The 16,358-nt window shown below is 44.2% G+C and overlaps 1 protein-coding gene across 1 annotated transcript in view; it reads right to left on the bottom strand.

Annotated features, from left to right (window-relative positions):
• CEP162 (centrosomal protein 162) overlaps positions 1-16,358 on the bottom strand; it is a 99,951-nt gene that overhangs the window by 7,091 nt on the left and 76,502 nt on the right. Inside the window, exons 23-25 of the mRNA XM_003801303.1 lie at positions 13,704-13,845; positions 11,408-11,506; positions 555-689 (exon numbers count right to left, since the gene is read on the bottom strand). Of these exons, the coding sequence (XP_003801351.1) occupies positions 555-689; positions 11,408-11,506; positions 13,704-13,845 (376 nt within the window). The remainder of the gene's footprint in view (positions 1-554; positions 690-11,407; positions 11,507-13,703; positions 13,846-16,358) is intronic.

Genomic DNA, 16,358 nt, shown 5'->3' with positions numbered 1-16,358 from the left:
CAGGGTGTGAGTCACTGGGGATGACAAGACTGCACAGACAGGCAGGTGTGAGTCACTGGGGATGACCAGACTGCACAGACAGGCGAGTGTGAGTCACTGGGGATGACAAGACTACACAGGCGGGTGTGAGTCACTGGGGATGACAAGACTGCACAGACAGGCGGGTGTGAGTCACTGGGGATGACAAGACTGCACAGACAGGCGGGTGTGAGTCACTGGGGATGACCAGACTGCACAGACAGACAGGGTGTGAGTCACTGGGGGTGACAAGACTGCAGAGACAGGCGGGTGTGAGTCACTGGGGATGACAAGACTGCACAGACAGGTGGGTGTGAGTCACTGGGGATGACCAGACTGCACAGACAGGCGGGTGTGAGTCACTGGGGATGACCAGACTGCACAGACAGGCGGGTGTGAGTCACTGGGGATGACCAGACTGCACAGACAGACAGGGTGTGAGTCACTGGGGATGACCAGACTGCACAGACAGGCGGGTGTGAGTCACTGGGGATGACAACACTGCAGAGACCTGTGGGTGTGAGCCACGGCCGTACCTGCTGGAGTTCTTGTTCTCTTTGCTCATGTCTCTTTTCCATCTGTTCAATTTTCTTTTCTAAGTCCATGAAATGCTTCATCTCTGGAGTATGGTGTTCTTTGGCTATTTTTAATTCTTCTAAGAGTTTTGTGATCTAAAATTGAAGTATGAGATAAATGGAAAACTATCATCAGTAGGAAATAATTCTTTTTTAACAGGTAATCCTAGAAACCAAGATTATCTGTACAAAACTTCCCTAGATTAGAGGCATGTCATCTTGGATTGTTAATGAACACTGTTCAATCACAGGTGACAACGTGTCCTAGCTCTGAGTGAACCTCAGGGGTTATAGGTGAATGGACCCCCCCCTCACCTGTTCTCTCCCACCTGTGCTAGTCTGGGGGTGGGGGTCAAAATACAGCTGGCACTTTGTTTAAGGCACTCAGCTTTGCTACAGGGTATTTAATAAGGTTATCACTTTAAGGGTTAAAAAAAATACACTTAGAGCACCCAACACAGTAGAATAGTATTCCCCAACCTTTTTGGCACAGGGACCAGTTTCATGGCAGACAAATTTTCCACAGAGCAGAAAGGGGTTTTAGAGTCTTATAGAGGAATGCAACCCAGATCCCTCAAGTACACACTTCATGGTAGGGCTCCAGCTCCGGTGAGAATCTAAAGCTGCTGCCAGTGACGGGGGTGAGGTCCGCGGTGATGTGAGTGAAGGGGAGCAGCTGTGAGTCAGAGGAAGCTTTGCCGGCTTGCCAGCCGCTCACTGCCTGCTGTATGGCCCGGCTTCTAACAGGCTGTGGACTGGTCTGCAGCCCGGGCCGGGGACCACAGCTATACACACCAGTGCTCAGAGCTCACTTAATATGCATGTATCTTTTGTAGGGAAGTTGAGAGAATTTTATACTTGCATACTGGGCTTAGTGAAAAAATTAATCTCATTTCCTTTATACCATATCATTTTGAAAAGAAATTCCATCAGGAATCACATTTTGCTAAACTGTTAACATCACCTAACTTGAGGACATGGGCTGTGGGGTTCCCAAGACAGCTGTGTCTGGGCCGAGTCTTAAAGAACACGTGGCAGAGTCACAAGATGATTGCGTCCTGTGGGTTTCAGCATTCTGTGCATGACTCTGCCCCTCAACCTTCTTGGTTCAATATTCATTCTTTGGTTTCTTTTAACATAATTTTTAGTCATCACTGTTTTACTAATAGCATGTAAGGTTTTTGTGACCATGCCCTGCCAGGCCTCCCCTGAGCTTGACAGACGGTCCTATTACGGTCTGCACAGTTCTCTGGCCACTGACATTGCCATGACGTTCCACATTTAAAGTATTTAGAATCGCTCTCATTTAATCTGCATTTTCACTTTTAGTCAATTAATTTAAGTAAGGTATGGAATGTTTTTATTATCATCATTGTTATTAGGTAACAATGTTTCCATATAAAATGTGGTTGAATTTGTTCATTTTATCCATTTTCATTTACTTTTTTTTTGAGAAGTTAGACAATAAATATAAGTTTTAATAAAATTAAGCGAGGGAACATTTGTGAAGTGTTTAGCACAGTGCCCAGTACGTGGGCCATTATGAAAGCTGTAAGATAGATCAAAAGCAAGAAATGTAAAATCCATGCAGATAGAAACAAATGAAGCCTCCTAGCAACGCCGGCGAGTTAAGCGTGCACAGGTCAATCAGTAAGGACACTCTGACCGTGTTTCTTGGGAGTGAAATAGTGGACCATAACTCAGTGTCTCAAAACTTCTGTAGTGACCCTTGTATTACAAAAGGTAGATCTTTCTGGAAACCTACCATTTTTATTATTTCTAGGATCCCTTTGATTCTACAAAGTGTAGAAAACCAGAAAACCTGGACATTTATTCTCTACCATTTATTATTCAAGGATTTATTAAATCACACAGGCAAAACAGACCTAACTGCATTATGAAAAGATCAATGTAGAAACACTATGATCATGCAACTGTCTATTTTTTCAGTCTTGTTCTTGCAGTGTTTTAGCAAGGGTAGTTTGCTTCCACCGCTGACATTCTTACGAGGACCCTCCCTGATGCCCTGTGTGTTCTAAGCCCTTCCTCCCGGGCTGCCCACCTGTCAGAGTGAGGCCTGGCCACCTCCAGTGTCCCCAAACCAGCTGGACAGCTGCTTATCTCACGTCTCAGAAAGCACAGTTCTGCGGTGCTGTCACCTAGTGTCTGAAAATAGTTGTTTCATGCATTTTCCCTAATTCTCTGATTGTTTAATGAACAAAGGCAAATCTCTCCCTTTTATTCTACATGACCATAAGTGAAAGCACAGTATACATTTTAAATCAAAGATAAATTCTGTTACATTTTTGACTGCTTGTTTTTAAAATAACTTTTTAAGAGTCATAAAACAGTGATGATTTAGAAGTTTTTAACATAGTTAAATATCTCGGCGTTACTGGAAAGTAAACCATCTCCCACTCAGCACGTTCATCATGGAAGTCTGAAATCTGAAAGGGCTTTTCTGCATTTTGTTCTGTGCCTTTGTTGCCTAAAATGCTCCCAAACCACAGCCCGGTGAAGGCTCGTCTGGTGGGATGGGGCGAGTCTCACACGTGCCCAGTGCACCTGTGTTCTCCTCACACGTGCCCAGTGCACCTGTGTTCTCCTCACACGTGCCCAGTGCACCTGTGTTCTCCCGCGCCGCCTGGGGCATGTGCCCCCCCACTGCTGCTTCTAGCACTCTGACGAGGAAGTTTTTCTCATGGTTTCATGCTCCTCACAGATTTTCAAACTTATTTCCACTTTTAACGGACTGCAGAAATCTTCATGTTTCCTACATCCTAAAGTTGTAAAGAAAGGATTTAGCTCTTTATTAAGATTCCATAAGACAACTGGAGGGTTGCTTACTATTTTCGTATTTTGTAGTTGGTAGACACATTTTACTCATCATAGATTCTCTTCTAATAGTGGGGTTTTGTTTTGTTTTTCAATCTGTATAAATATTTTATAAAAACTTTAGAAACCATTTAAGGCTGACCTATAGGCCCAGCGACTACTGTGGCCTCATCATAAAAATTATCAGAATTCTTATTGTGACTTATCTCAAATATTCTGTAACTGGCTGCTATTAGTTTATAAGGAAATAGTGGAATGATCATGGGGTTTATGGTCTAGGTTTAAATTCCTAGCTTGGCACTGTAAGCTAACTAGCAGGGTTAAGTAAACATCTAGATCCAGGCAATGACCACAAGCCACCTCCTCAGCTATAAATTTTAATTATATTCTTCCAAGTGGGTTTTAGGGAGGCACAAACAAAAGGGAATTCTCTATTTGCCTAAAACCATATTTCTGATTTTTTTTTTGAGACAGAGCCTCAAGCTGTCCCCCTAGGCAGAGTGCCATGGCATTACAGCTCACAGCAACCTCCAATTCCTGGGCTCAAGCGAGTCTCCTGCCTCTGCCTCCCAAGTAGCTGGGACCACAGGCGCCCGCCACAACACCCGGCTATTTTTTTTTTGGTTGCAGCCATCATTGTTGTTTGGCAGGTCCGGGCTGGCGATTCGAACCTGCCACCTTAGGTGTACGTGGCTGGTGCCTTAGCCCATTGAGCTATAGGCGCCGAGCCCATATTTCTGATTTTATGCAATTTAAATGTTTCTTTAATCACTGAGAAATGACTGCATTGATTCAGGAGCAGCCGCCACACACCTACTCTGCTGGGCGACCTGAGAGGAGAAGCAGTGGGGAGAACCCTGGCTCCTGGGGGGCTTACCCTTTATTTCAGAAATCACACAAAACAAATATGAGGCTTAATAAAATCAAATGAGGCCACCGGTGCAGAATGTGCAGCACGTGCCCCGCACATGATGGTGTTGTGACTCGTTACCACGTGTCCTTTAAGACTTGACTCCAACGCAGCTGGCTGAGAACCCACAGCCCACCTCAAGTTTGGGGGTCTCACTTCCCACGTCCCTAACACACAGAATTCCCATGACTACGTCTTTCCTGAGACCAGACCTTCCTAGCTGGTGTGCCAGGGGCAGATCACGGGTGTATCACAAGATAGAAATGGCTCGAAATATTGGGTAATGACAAAAAGCTCAAAATCACTCATCAGCCATTAAAAGTATATAGAAGTGAAATGATATGTGGGTTGCTGCCAACTCTATTTCTCAGAAGTTAAATAATGGACCATAACCAGTCTGTCTTCAAACATAACAGTTTTTGGAGATCTAGAATGAGCATGATGGTCGCCTTATCTGTTTCTCTTCCTTTTTCCTCATTCTCTCTTTCTCTCTGACAGGGTCATGCTCTGTTGCCTGGGTAGAGTGCAGTGATGTCATCATAGCTCACTGCAACCTTGAATTCCTGGGCCCATGTCGTCCTCCTGTGTTAGCCTCTGGGACTGTGTGCAGGCGTGCACCAGCATAGCTGCTAATGTTTCTTGGTAGAGACGGGATCTTGTTCTTGTTCAGTCTGGTCTTGAACACTTGAGCTCAAGGGATCCTCCTGCCTCAGCCTCCCAGAGTACTGGGATCACAGGAGTCAGACACTACCCCTGGCCCTGTTTCTTAATAATTAAATAGTATTAGGACTGAAGGAGAGAGGTGTATATTGCCCCAAATGTGCCTCCTTGATGTAAGAATTATTTCTGAGTTAAAGGCCTGCACGGCAAGTGCAGGAAGACCTCTCTACAGGCAGGATGTGAGTGGCTTGCATGGACACAACTCTAGACTTGCCTCAGCCCAGAGACAGCACCACAGAGGCTAACAAACCAACCTCCTTCCACTAGTTTCCTCTCATACGTTGACCAGTTTCCCACCCTGGAAGCCTAAAACCGCTTTCCTTTGTCCTGCTGTGTGTTACACGTGTGCTATGCTTCGCTGAGTTGCTGCGTAACAGCGGCCAGCCCCTGCATGCCATGTGCTGCGTGTGCTAACGCACTGGCTTGCTTTCCTGCAGTTCTTCTGACTTTTGTTACAGCAGTCCATCCTAAGTAAAGACTCATGAGGGTTGACAAACATTTTTCCTTCTCAACAGCTGCTGGGAACTCAGATGGGACTTTCTGGGACACCTCACTGTAGCCCCTGAAGCTAGGATCCTGGGAAAACTGAGAGAAGCTGGTGGAGGTGAGTGTTCCTATCGAATCAGCTCTCTGCACCTGTCCACTCAGTCAAGACCGGAAGGCAAGATTTCTCTTTGTCCCTTTCTTCCAGATTCAGATTCTTCGAGTTGTGACTTTGCTGATGGGGTCAGGTGCTTGTTGGTGGCTGATGTCAGACTTCTAGGGACATCGTTGTTTTCCTGTCTTTTATGCTATTTGTTGTAAGAAGGAGAATTGTGGACACTGGTCTTCTCAGCCTGCTGTCCCAGCCAGCCTCACAGACTGGAGACTTTGGTTCTCACCAGACATATGTCTATTTAGACAAACTTTGTAGATCTCTAAGAAAAAAAGAAAGATGAGGCTTGTTTTGTCTCATGTTCTGAGACACTGGCTTTAGGACCAGTGAGAACCATCTCTGGACTCTGCCAGCAGAAGCATAAATCCTGACTTGCAGGAGGTGGCCAGCTGAGTGGGGTGAGGCCCGAGTGACGGGCGTCTTCCTCTGTCTGCCTGTGCTGGCTCTCGGGGCCTCGGGCATCTCCAGCCTTGCTGTGTGGTCAGTGCCGGGTGAGCTCGCCCTGGTGGTGCGAACCTGGTGTCTCGGTCAGCAGGTCTGTGACGGGAGGCTGTGGGAGACGTGAAGCATCATTTCACAGACACCAATCTGCGGCCTCCACAGCAGTGGAGGGCTCTGCTCTCTTAGGGTGTCTGTGGGAGAAACTCGGATCTCGAGGGGGCCTGCGTCTTTCCTAGCCTTTGTGAGGAAGCCGTTAGCATCTGTGACTAAGCAGCCAACAGCTTACTGCTCTAGAATAGTGATTTTAAACTGGTGTGCTGTGAATATTTTAAAGATTGTTAATTATTTTTGAAAGAAGTTCAAAGCACAGTAAGTATATTCCTTTTTTTGATCAACATAATTTAAGTGTGCTGTGGAAGTTTAACTATAGGGTCAAGTGTGGTGTGAGATAAAAAAGGTTGAAAACCACTGGGCTAGTGTCACACTGGAAATGAGTGAACCTTCAAAGGTTTGGGCTTCCGCATCAAAAAATATTTTTTTGCAGAGAGCACTTATCCTCAACAAATGTCCTACAGGGCCCTTGATAACATAAGACGTAAAAGAAGACACAGAGTGTCAAGGTCAATTAATAATCCAAAACAAAAGCCCCAGTCAGAGCCTACACGGCTGTGACTCCTCCCACCACGGCGTCTGGACCACGACTCCCGGCCTGGCCCTCTGGGCCCTGTCTTAAAACCCGGCCTCATCCTCTGAACCAATTCCTTTAAGTCCTAAAACTATTCCGATTTTCCCAGGAAATCCTTTACATGCCTAGCTGCTTACTTTAATTTCCCTTCCCAGGAAGCTTTACAAAGAGCACTCCTGCCTGCTCTCCAGGCCCAGGTACACGGGATGCCTGTGCAGACGCTGACCCGGACGTCATGTGCACACAGGCCTGGGAGCTCGCAGGGTGGGCCCTGCCACACTGTGCAATGCCTCCTGCTTCCTTTGCTCCATGAGCAAAATCTGCCTGCTCTAGGCCTTCCCATAGTTTGGGCTCTTAATTCCAGAAATTCCTCAGGCTGTCCTCTGCTTCAGGAAAAGAAAAACTTAAACCCTAGGTCTCTCATAATAGTAATATACCCTAAAACTCCTGGGAGAAAATGTCAACCCTCTCTCAGTCACGTGGAGTTGCAGACCTTAACATGGCTTTGAAATGCAAACATCCAAGGAGTTAGCTAAAACAACCTACAACCATCTGACATAGAATACAAACCCCCTCCCCCAAACTCCATATCCATGCAACATCTGTAGGTTTGGGATTTTGTGATACGAGCTAATCTTACTGAAGTTCGATGATATCTCAGAGTGGTTCTGATCTGCATTTCTCTGATTATTAAAGATGATGAACATTTTTTCATGTGTTTATAGACCATGCGCCTGTTTTCATCAGAGAAGTTTCTGTTCAAGTCTCTTGCCCACATAGAAATGGGGTTATTTGTTCTTTTCTTATTGATTAGTTTGCGTTCTCTGTGGATTCTAGTTATTAGACCTTTGTCGGAAGCATAACCTGCAAAAATCTTCTCCCATTCTGAAGGTTGTCTGTTTGCTTTACTTACTATGCTCTTGGCTGTGCAAAAGCTTTTTAGTTTGATCAGATCCTAGTAATGTATTTTTGGTGTTGCTTCAATTGTCAGGGGGGTCCTCCTCATAAAATATTCTCCCAGGATGATTTCTTCAAGCGTTTTCCCTGCACTCTCTTCTAGTATTTTTATAGTTTCATGTCTTAAGTTCAAATATTTTATGCAGTTGAGAATCTGCTAAGAAACCAATATATAATAACCTACACATTCATGCAAATGGTAAAACAACTATAGTCCAGGAAGAAGGAGGGAAGAGGAAGGGCAGGGAAGGGGAGGCCGGGAGGAGGGAGACTGTGTTGTGGGACGTCACCTACTGTGCATAATGCAGTGGTGCATTTCACAACCATTAAGAGCAGAATATAAATATCTTACCATAACAAGCAAGTGAGGTGATGGTTATGTTCCTCAGTTCAATGTAAACATTCCACAGTTTATCAAGTCAGCACAGTACCCCATAAATGCATTAATGTACACAGTTACGATTTAATAAAGAAAAAAACCCAAACTACTCTTAACTCCTTTATCCCAAATTTAGTCCACAGCCACAATAAAACTGCTTATGAAGGGAAGATAAAAAATGTCATTTTCTCCATAAATATTGATACAAAATCTAGCCATCTGAGCAGGTTATCTTAAATTATTCCACGTGACAAACCACAATTTGCATCCAGCACTCTTTCACATTAGTGTTTCTGTCTGTTGGCTGCGGGTTTAGAATGCACGCTACAGGGTCTCTGTTTGCACCTGTGTTTCTGTACAACTCTGTCTGCATAGGTGAGTTTTCCACCTTTGGGTGGTACTGCCAAAGTAATTTGTGGAAGAGCTCTACTTAGTTGTTTTAAAGAAAAAGAAGCACTTACATAAATTAAAAATTCCTAAAACTCAAAAGTATAGAAACTAACCCCAGCATTGTCAATTTCACATGGCTCCTTTGTATGTAAGATTAGTTTAAAATAGGCGTGTCTTCAGAGTTGTCAACACTCAATACAGCGCACACACAACTCTGATTATGTTTTATACAATGTTTGCAAAAAAGGTTTCCCAAATGTCTTTGGTAACTTACATACTTTGGGTTTTGCTAAGTTGAGTAATAGACACTCATTGACTACAACATTTCCAAAGATGCTGAAACAGTAATTGCTGAACATAGTCTATCTACTTTGGATTCTTAATTTTTAAGAGAAACAAAAGATGTTTGGGTCCGTTAATCACATGTTCTTCTTGCCACACTAAAAACTACTACAAAAAACGTGCTTCTAGAAATTATGAAATGGTGTTAATCTACAGAATGTTGGTATACAACAGGCCACAACTGATTAGTCTGTCGTTTTCACAAGAAATTAAGGTCAAAGGATTAAAAATTTTAATACATGTAATTAAAACTATTAGAAATGATAGAGGAAGGAACTCTGTATACAAAATATACAAGTCAAATAAGATGTATTTTTAGTAATGGAACTGTGAGGTGTGGGGATGTGTTCTGTTAAAGGACAAGGATGATTTTGTGCTAACACAGAGTGTCAGATTATTCTAGATCAGCGGTTCTCAACCTGTAGGTCGTGACCCACAGGAACTGTATTAAAGGGTCGCAGCATTAGGAAGGTTGAGAACCACTGTCCAGATGACAAGGGAGCTGGAGAGTCGGAGAGAAAGAGAACAAGGTATATTTGATGGACTCAAGCTGGCTAGATTTGAGTGAATTTATTAAAGATGTTTTTAAATTAAGCAGTCTTTCACCATCTCTTAAGTAATATGCCTAGAAAATAAATATTCTGTGCTTTACCAAGATAATTTCCTGTGTTTTATGTGGTCTCTCTCAGGTCTTTTGACTACCTGGGAAGACGGGGTATTCTTACTATGTAACCTTCTGTATTTGCCTTTAGAAGTTTTTTTTTTAAATAAACAGTCCTACTTTGTCTCCCTGGGTAGACTACGGTAGTATCATAGCTCATAGCAACCTCAAACTCTTAGTCTCAAGTGATTTTCCTGCCTCAGCCTCCCCAGTAGCTGGGACTATAGGTACCCACCACAACGGTGGGTTTTTACTCATTTTTTACTATTTTTGGTAGAGACAAGGTCTTACTCATGCTCAGGCTGATCTCAAAGTCTTGAGCTCAAGGTATTCACCTGCCTTAGCCTCCCAGAGTGTTGGGATCACAGAGGGTGGCTCATGCCACCCCTACGGGAAAGGGACCCTCAAACCTTAGCTCCCCCCTTAGCATAGGTGTGGCCAATTAAGGCAGGTAGCCATTTAGGGGAACTGGGCCAAGAAATAGAATGAATTAAGCTGAGATTTAAACTGCAGACCAATGGCCAGGCTGCAGGTGTGGAGGTCAAACCACAGAATGATGGTTACGGCCCTGCTGCGGGCAGTTATTCCTGGATGTTGGGGAATGTGGACTCCACCCTGGCTAGCAGCCCCTCTGCAGGTATAGAAGGCTCAGGGCTGTTTCTTTTAGGCTTTCCTGTAGGTCCTGGGACAATGCAGGAAGAAGTGTAAGGAGGACCCTTAGCCCCCAAGTCCTGCCCAGTGCCCAGCAGGCTGAATGTGGGTCTTTCCCTGGCTCCGGGGTGTTGATTAAGCACAGACCAGAACTCTCCGCTTTCCTAGCGGATGACCTGTGACCTCTGTCATGGCTCCACCGCCTCAGGAGCTACACTCCACCACACCCTGAATTGCTTAGAAAGAGCCCCCTGTCCAACATGGGGTGGTGGCCATTTCCCATTTCTAGTGGCCGCATGTCTGCCTGTAGACGCCACTGCTGATGCCACCCAGCCTGGTTCTCTGAGCCGCCTTCTACCTTTCCACATCTAACAACCATGTCTGGTGCCTTTAGAATCTTTTAATTATTACTTCAGATAACTTGTTTCACAGTGACTTATGAACCTATTTAACTGAATGTTTTAAACCCTGTTGAAATTTTTGACAACTTCCCAAAATCAATTCTAAATTAAATTCTTCTGACTTTAAACTAATTTTGGGATGTTTCAGAGTGTCCCTGGAATATCTCAAAAAAATCTGTTCTCGTCATTTAAAAAAGACAAAAAGAGAGAGAGAGACACTAAACTAATTAGGTGTATTCAGTGTGTGAAAACTGCATGGAAATCATTGTCAAATAAAGATGCTTAATCTTCTTTGAGTTTTTATTTGTATGGATATTTTATTAAACATTCCTGAAGTTCTGTAAATGATTCCTAAAAATCTGGTATGTCTTCATATTATCTCGGTAATAATTCTAGTTATTATCTTAAAATGTATATTATGGAAATAACCAAGTTTCCATGTCAACTGCATCATAATAAACTCACATCACGTGTGTGGAGGGAGCTATTCTTCTTCCAACAGTCCTTAATATAGAAACGGCCTTAACTATTCAACTTTATCTCCTCAAACAAACAAAAACCAAACATCTTCCATCCAGTTCTCAACATATAAACAACTTAATGCCTTGATACTTTATCTGGCAAAAGCAGACTTTATATAAAGCAAGTTATTAATGTTTTCTTACGTGAGGTAGATGTTTTCAGGTTATGTCTATCTGTACATTTAAGTTAAATTTACACATGCATGACTGTGATTGAAATGCCTAAGAAAAGCTTATTTTAGCATAATATCTTGGTAATTTCTTACCTGTTTCTGTAGGATTTCTTCTCGAACTTGAGAAAGTTCATGAGATGCTTGTATCCGCTGCAGATCGTTAACTTGATTCTGGAAATGCTTTACAAGTACCTAGGAAATTGTCAGAAGTACTCAGTGAAGCTTCTCCTTGAGCACTATTTGCAAAATTTAACAAAGCCAACTCAGGATCAGCATTTTCTAAATTAAATTCTTATGACTTCAAACTAATTTTGGGATGTTCCCGAGGGTCCCTGGGATATCTCAAAAGAATCTGTTCTTACTCTCAAGTAAACCTCTGAAGAGGAAAACCTCTCTAAAGTCTGAGCATTTGGAAAAAAGTAGGGACAATATTATCTTTACATTTTGTGATTAGTAGGGCAATAGTTTTTATTAAAGAGCTATTGGGTGGCGCCCGTAGCTCAGTGGGCAGGGTGCCAGCCACATATACCGAGGCTGCCGGGTTCGAACCCGGCTTGGGTCTACTAAAACAACAAGGACAGCTGCAACAAAAAATTTGCTGGGCGTTGTGGCAGGTGCCTGTAGTCCCAGCCACTTGGGAAGCTGAGGCAAGAGAATTGCTTAAGCCCAAGAGTTTGAGGTTGGTGTGAGCTGTGACTCCATGACACTCTACTGAGGGCAACATAGTGAGACTCTGCCTCAAAAAAAAAAAAAAAAAAGCTATTGACTATAACACACGTCTGTCTGTGAGATGTCAGTCTCACATTTTTAGACAAAGCAACTGAAATACATAAGCAGATACTTCCCAGAAGCAGCTCTGAGAACTTGGGGAAACTCCTCTTTCTTGATCACTTCTACAGTGTTAAAGATCAGACTGTAACCGTTGGAATTCCATTTACCTCACAACTTTTACAGTATCATACTTGTAACTCTGGGAAAGTAAGATTTACCCTGGATGACACTGCTCTGCCCACTTCCACACTATTCCATGTTACAAAGTCACTCAATATAATGCTTACGACTGCCCTCTGACACCCTATTCCTATGGGGTGAACAAGCCAGACAGATTATCTGTAAAGCTATATGAACTGTTGCTTTTGAAAAGCACTCTAAATGTTTTTCATTGATGTAGTAACATTTTTCTGAGCAACCTGAAGTTAAGTTACAGTTTATTATATTTTACCCCTTAAATACTTCAGTATATCTGTCTTTATAAGCATGTGACAAGGCATTTCTCATGAGGCCACAATCCCATTTTATACCTAGGAAACTTATAATTTCTTAGTATCTAGAAATCAATGTTCAAACTTCCCTAATTGAGGGATTTTAAAAAATCTCATTAGTATAGATGCATAATAGTCGTGTTTGTTCCTGGGGTGCACATGGCGTTTTCACACAGTCACAAAATGTCTAACAGTCAAAGCAGGGTAAATGGGGCATCTGTCACCTCGAGCACTGAAGGATTTGTCTTTAATTAAGATGGTGTTAAACTATTACAGGTGGAAGAGAGGATAGTGAGATAATTCTTAAAGATTTTGCCCCCAAGTTTTTTAAAAATTAAAACCTACAGTAAAGACAAAGGGCACAGTGCACACCATAGGTTCTTCAACTTGATTCACCACCAAACATTTTGCCACTTTTTTTCTTGGATATAACATTTGAAAATAAGTTGCAGATGAAAGTTCTACCCTTTTAATGCTGTTTTTTCAACCAACTAATGCCACAGAAGACAGGCCATGTGGGTGTTCTTGTGGGTACACGTCCCCGCACAGGATACAAGCCCCCTCCCCACAGGGTCCACCCCCACCTTCATTCAAGGAGGAAGAGGCATTTATCTGAGGAGATGCGGACCAGCTGCCCACGTCCCCCATCGTAGCCCTTGGCAGACGGAGCTTCACGAGGCTGGAGCTGGACCCTCAGCTCATTACTTCATTCCCAGGGCCCGACTGTCACAGAGCTGAGTCACTGTATTTTCAGTGCATGGCATATAATGGCAGGAAGAGAGCCTGAGGATGAGCACTCGCCAACTGTGACTTGGGGGACAGGCGGTGAGGATAAAGGGCCCAACCACAGCACAAGTAAGCTTTAAGCATCTGCTAGGATGCAGTCAGAGGAAGATTTGAGAAGTGCAGGGAAAAACTGTAAAAAGGCTTATTTACGTGGTAGAGTTTTAAAGTGGAAAAGTTAAATACATGGTAATGGTATCTTCTGCAAAAACATCCATCCGATAATTTCCCATTTTTATCACTAATCTGAAAAAGTTAATATTTCCAAATGGATGCTCAGTTAAAAGTCCCATCCCCCCAGAAATCTCGTTAAAGTCAAAGATTAAAACAAACTTGTTCTTTACCTCTTGAGTTGCTATTTTACGATTTAGCTCAGCGATTTTGGAAGAAGAGTTTTCCACTGCATGTTGGCAGAGGAGTTTCTCTATCTCCCTCTGATGAGCAGCTTTGAGGGAGGCAGCATGTGCGGCAGCGTCTTCCCTGACCCTGCAGGGGGAGGAACCACAGGTCAGAGTGGCCCTGCCACCTCGTCAGCACAAACGTGGGTCAGAAGGCTGGACGTGAAAACAGCAGCAGGGGAGAGGGCACCGGTGCGACCTGCATCCTGTTAGGGCCTTAGAGTTATGCCTGTGAGTTCTTACGACCGTCTGTGAGCTGTTGTCCACCTGAGTTCAGAAGAGAGATGTATCCAGGTCCCGCATCAATCAGCAGGTGGCCGAGCTGGATCTCAAGGTCTAGGCTGCCACTCTATCCTCAGCTAATGGCTACACTGTCTGAGGAAGTCTAAGATTCCAGAATATCTGTTTGAATTTAAAGCAAAATGCTTAACATTTTACGTTCTGAGATAAACTCAGACTTTTTGCCCAGATTTGCATCTAGATGATCACAGCTGCTCCCTCTGGACTGAATCATCAGTGCTTTGTGTCTGGGCCCCACTGACTGACTTCTAATCCAGGAATGACTCCAGGTTTAGCTGCATGTTGAGAATAAGGTGATGTTTACGGTGATTCTCAGGACTCAGGGTAACCTGCAGCTGATCAACTTGGATTGTAGTGACTATTCACTTGTCTCTGTGATAAAATTTCTGTATTCAGAGGCAGTTTAGTAAAAGGAAAGTTATGAGTAAAGATTTGATATATCGGGCAGAGCCTGTGGCTCAAAGGAGTAGGGCGCTGGCCCCATATGCCAGAGCTGGCGGGTTCAAACCCAGCCCCGGCCAAACAAACAAACCAAAAAAAAGATTTGATATACTTCCTATAGATGTTTCTCTGTTATTGGAAAGAGTATTCAAAAATGACATGATTTTGTTCAAAGCAGACATTTTGGTAAATCACTGGTGATATATATTAATATGATACTTCCTGGACCACAGATAAATTTGCCAGTTGCTTCTTTCACTATATAATATTTTTCTGTGGAAACAGTGTGATGAGGATCCAAGGAAAGCATAAAAACCTAAAGCACCTGTGATATATCTGAATTATTGTAAAAAAGAGTCTAACTCTGGGGCTGGTAAGGTTTATTTCTCAGGCCTAGAGCTGAGAAACAGGCTGACAATACTAGAAAATTTTAAATCATATACAAGGAAATTTATGGGATAAACTTGAATTTTAAATTACTTCTAGGAAAAAAATGTGATTCTTCCCAAATAGCTTCACACTACTGCCATATTCAGAACTAAAGAAACGAAGTTTCAACTTGGAACCTGGCTGTCACAGTGATGGCCACTGCCACTCGGCCAGCACTCGGCCAGCACTCGGCCAGCACTCGGCCAGCACTCGGCCAGCACGCCTTCGCCTTTGTAGGGTGCTCCCCACGCTCCTCTGTGCCTACGCAGGCTGCTGTGAGGACACAAAACAAGCTTCATCTTGTACCAGCTCTCAAGGACCTACGAGGCTGCTTATGACTCACGCTTTCTTGGTACACATAAATGAGGAGAAGCTGGGGTGGGTGCAGGCACTTTCCCAGAAAGTTTCAAGACATGCTTTGTGGAGGAGGCGGGACTCATACCACAAACCAGCAAAAGGCGTGAAGATGAGCTGTGTCGCCTGGTGTTACGATGGTGATGGCCCTTGAGATACCAGGCAGAGAAATTCCGCGTTGGGAGGGCAGAGAGACTCAGACAGGAATGTCTACGGGATCCTAGTGGGTTTTACACAGGATGACTGGGGAGGGGCAGGAGTGGGGATACCAAGTGGAGCAGGTGGTCAGGAAGAAAGCCATGCAAGAAGGACTCACAAGGAAGCACCCTGCAGGCTGGCACCCCAGAAGAGATGGGTGAGGCTGGGCCTGGCAACTGAAATATGCCACGTGTGTCACAGACAAGCTGGGGAAGTAGGTGGAGAAACTAGTTTATGGGTAAAAGAGAGAACTTGAGGTACTGCTGACCCCCAAAGAGGAACCTAATAAATACTTGTAGGTTTGATCAGAATTCAGGGACGAAAACAAGCCTGTAGAAGGGGCTCTAGGAGTCCCAGCTCACGGGAGCAGCAGAGTCCAGCGAGGGCCAAAGCAGAGAGCCGACAGGAAGCCAAGACGCTGACCTTTGGAGAGGGGAAAGGGAAGTCACAAGTGTGCAGCAGAGCAAAAGGAATTTAGTCAGAGCTGCCGGGCTCGGAGGTAGAGGCAGGATGAGGTTCGGGAAGGCAGTGTGGCCAGCACTGTCGGGAGGAAGAGGATGGGGACTGTCATTCCAACAGGAGGGTCACTGCTCAGAGACCAGGTTTCAAGTGGGGATGGTGGGGTCACATTTAAGAGGAAGCGCGAGGGAAATAGAAGAGGCTTCTTGTGAAAAATGGGCATTGTAAGACAGAGAAGATTAGAACTCGGATGGATTGGGTGAAAACACACGAGGATGTCAGGATTCAAGGGGAACGACAGTGGACAGGCACTAGAGATGCCCCAGGAAGAAGGGGTGAGCACACAGATTATGGACGGCGGGAAGGGGTGAGGAGATGCCCCAGGGAGAAGGGGTGAGCACACAGATTATGCACGGCGGG

Source organism: Otolemur garnettii, unplaced genomic scaffold (assembly GCF_000181295.1).
Source record: "Otolemur garnettii isolate 467f Iridium unplaced genomic scaffold, OtoGar3 scaffold00205, whole genome shotgun sequence".
Taxonomy (NCBI): Eukaryota; Metazoa; Chordata; class Mammalia; order Primates; family Galagidae; genus Otolemur; species Otolemur garnettii.
This window is presented reverse-complemented; position numbering and strand designations above follow the sequence as displayed.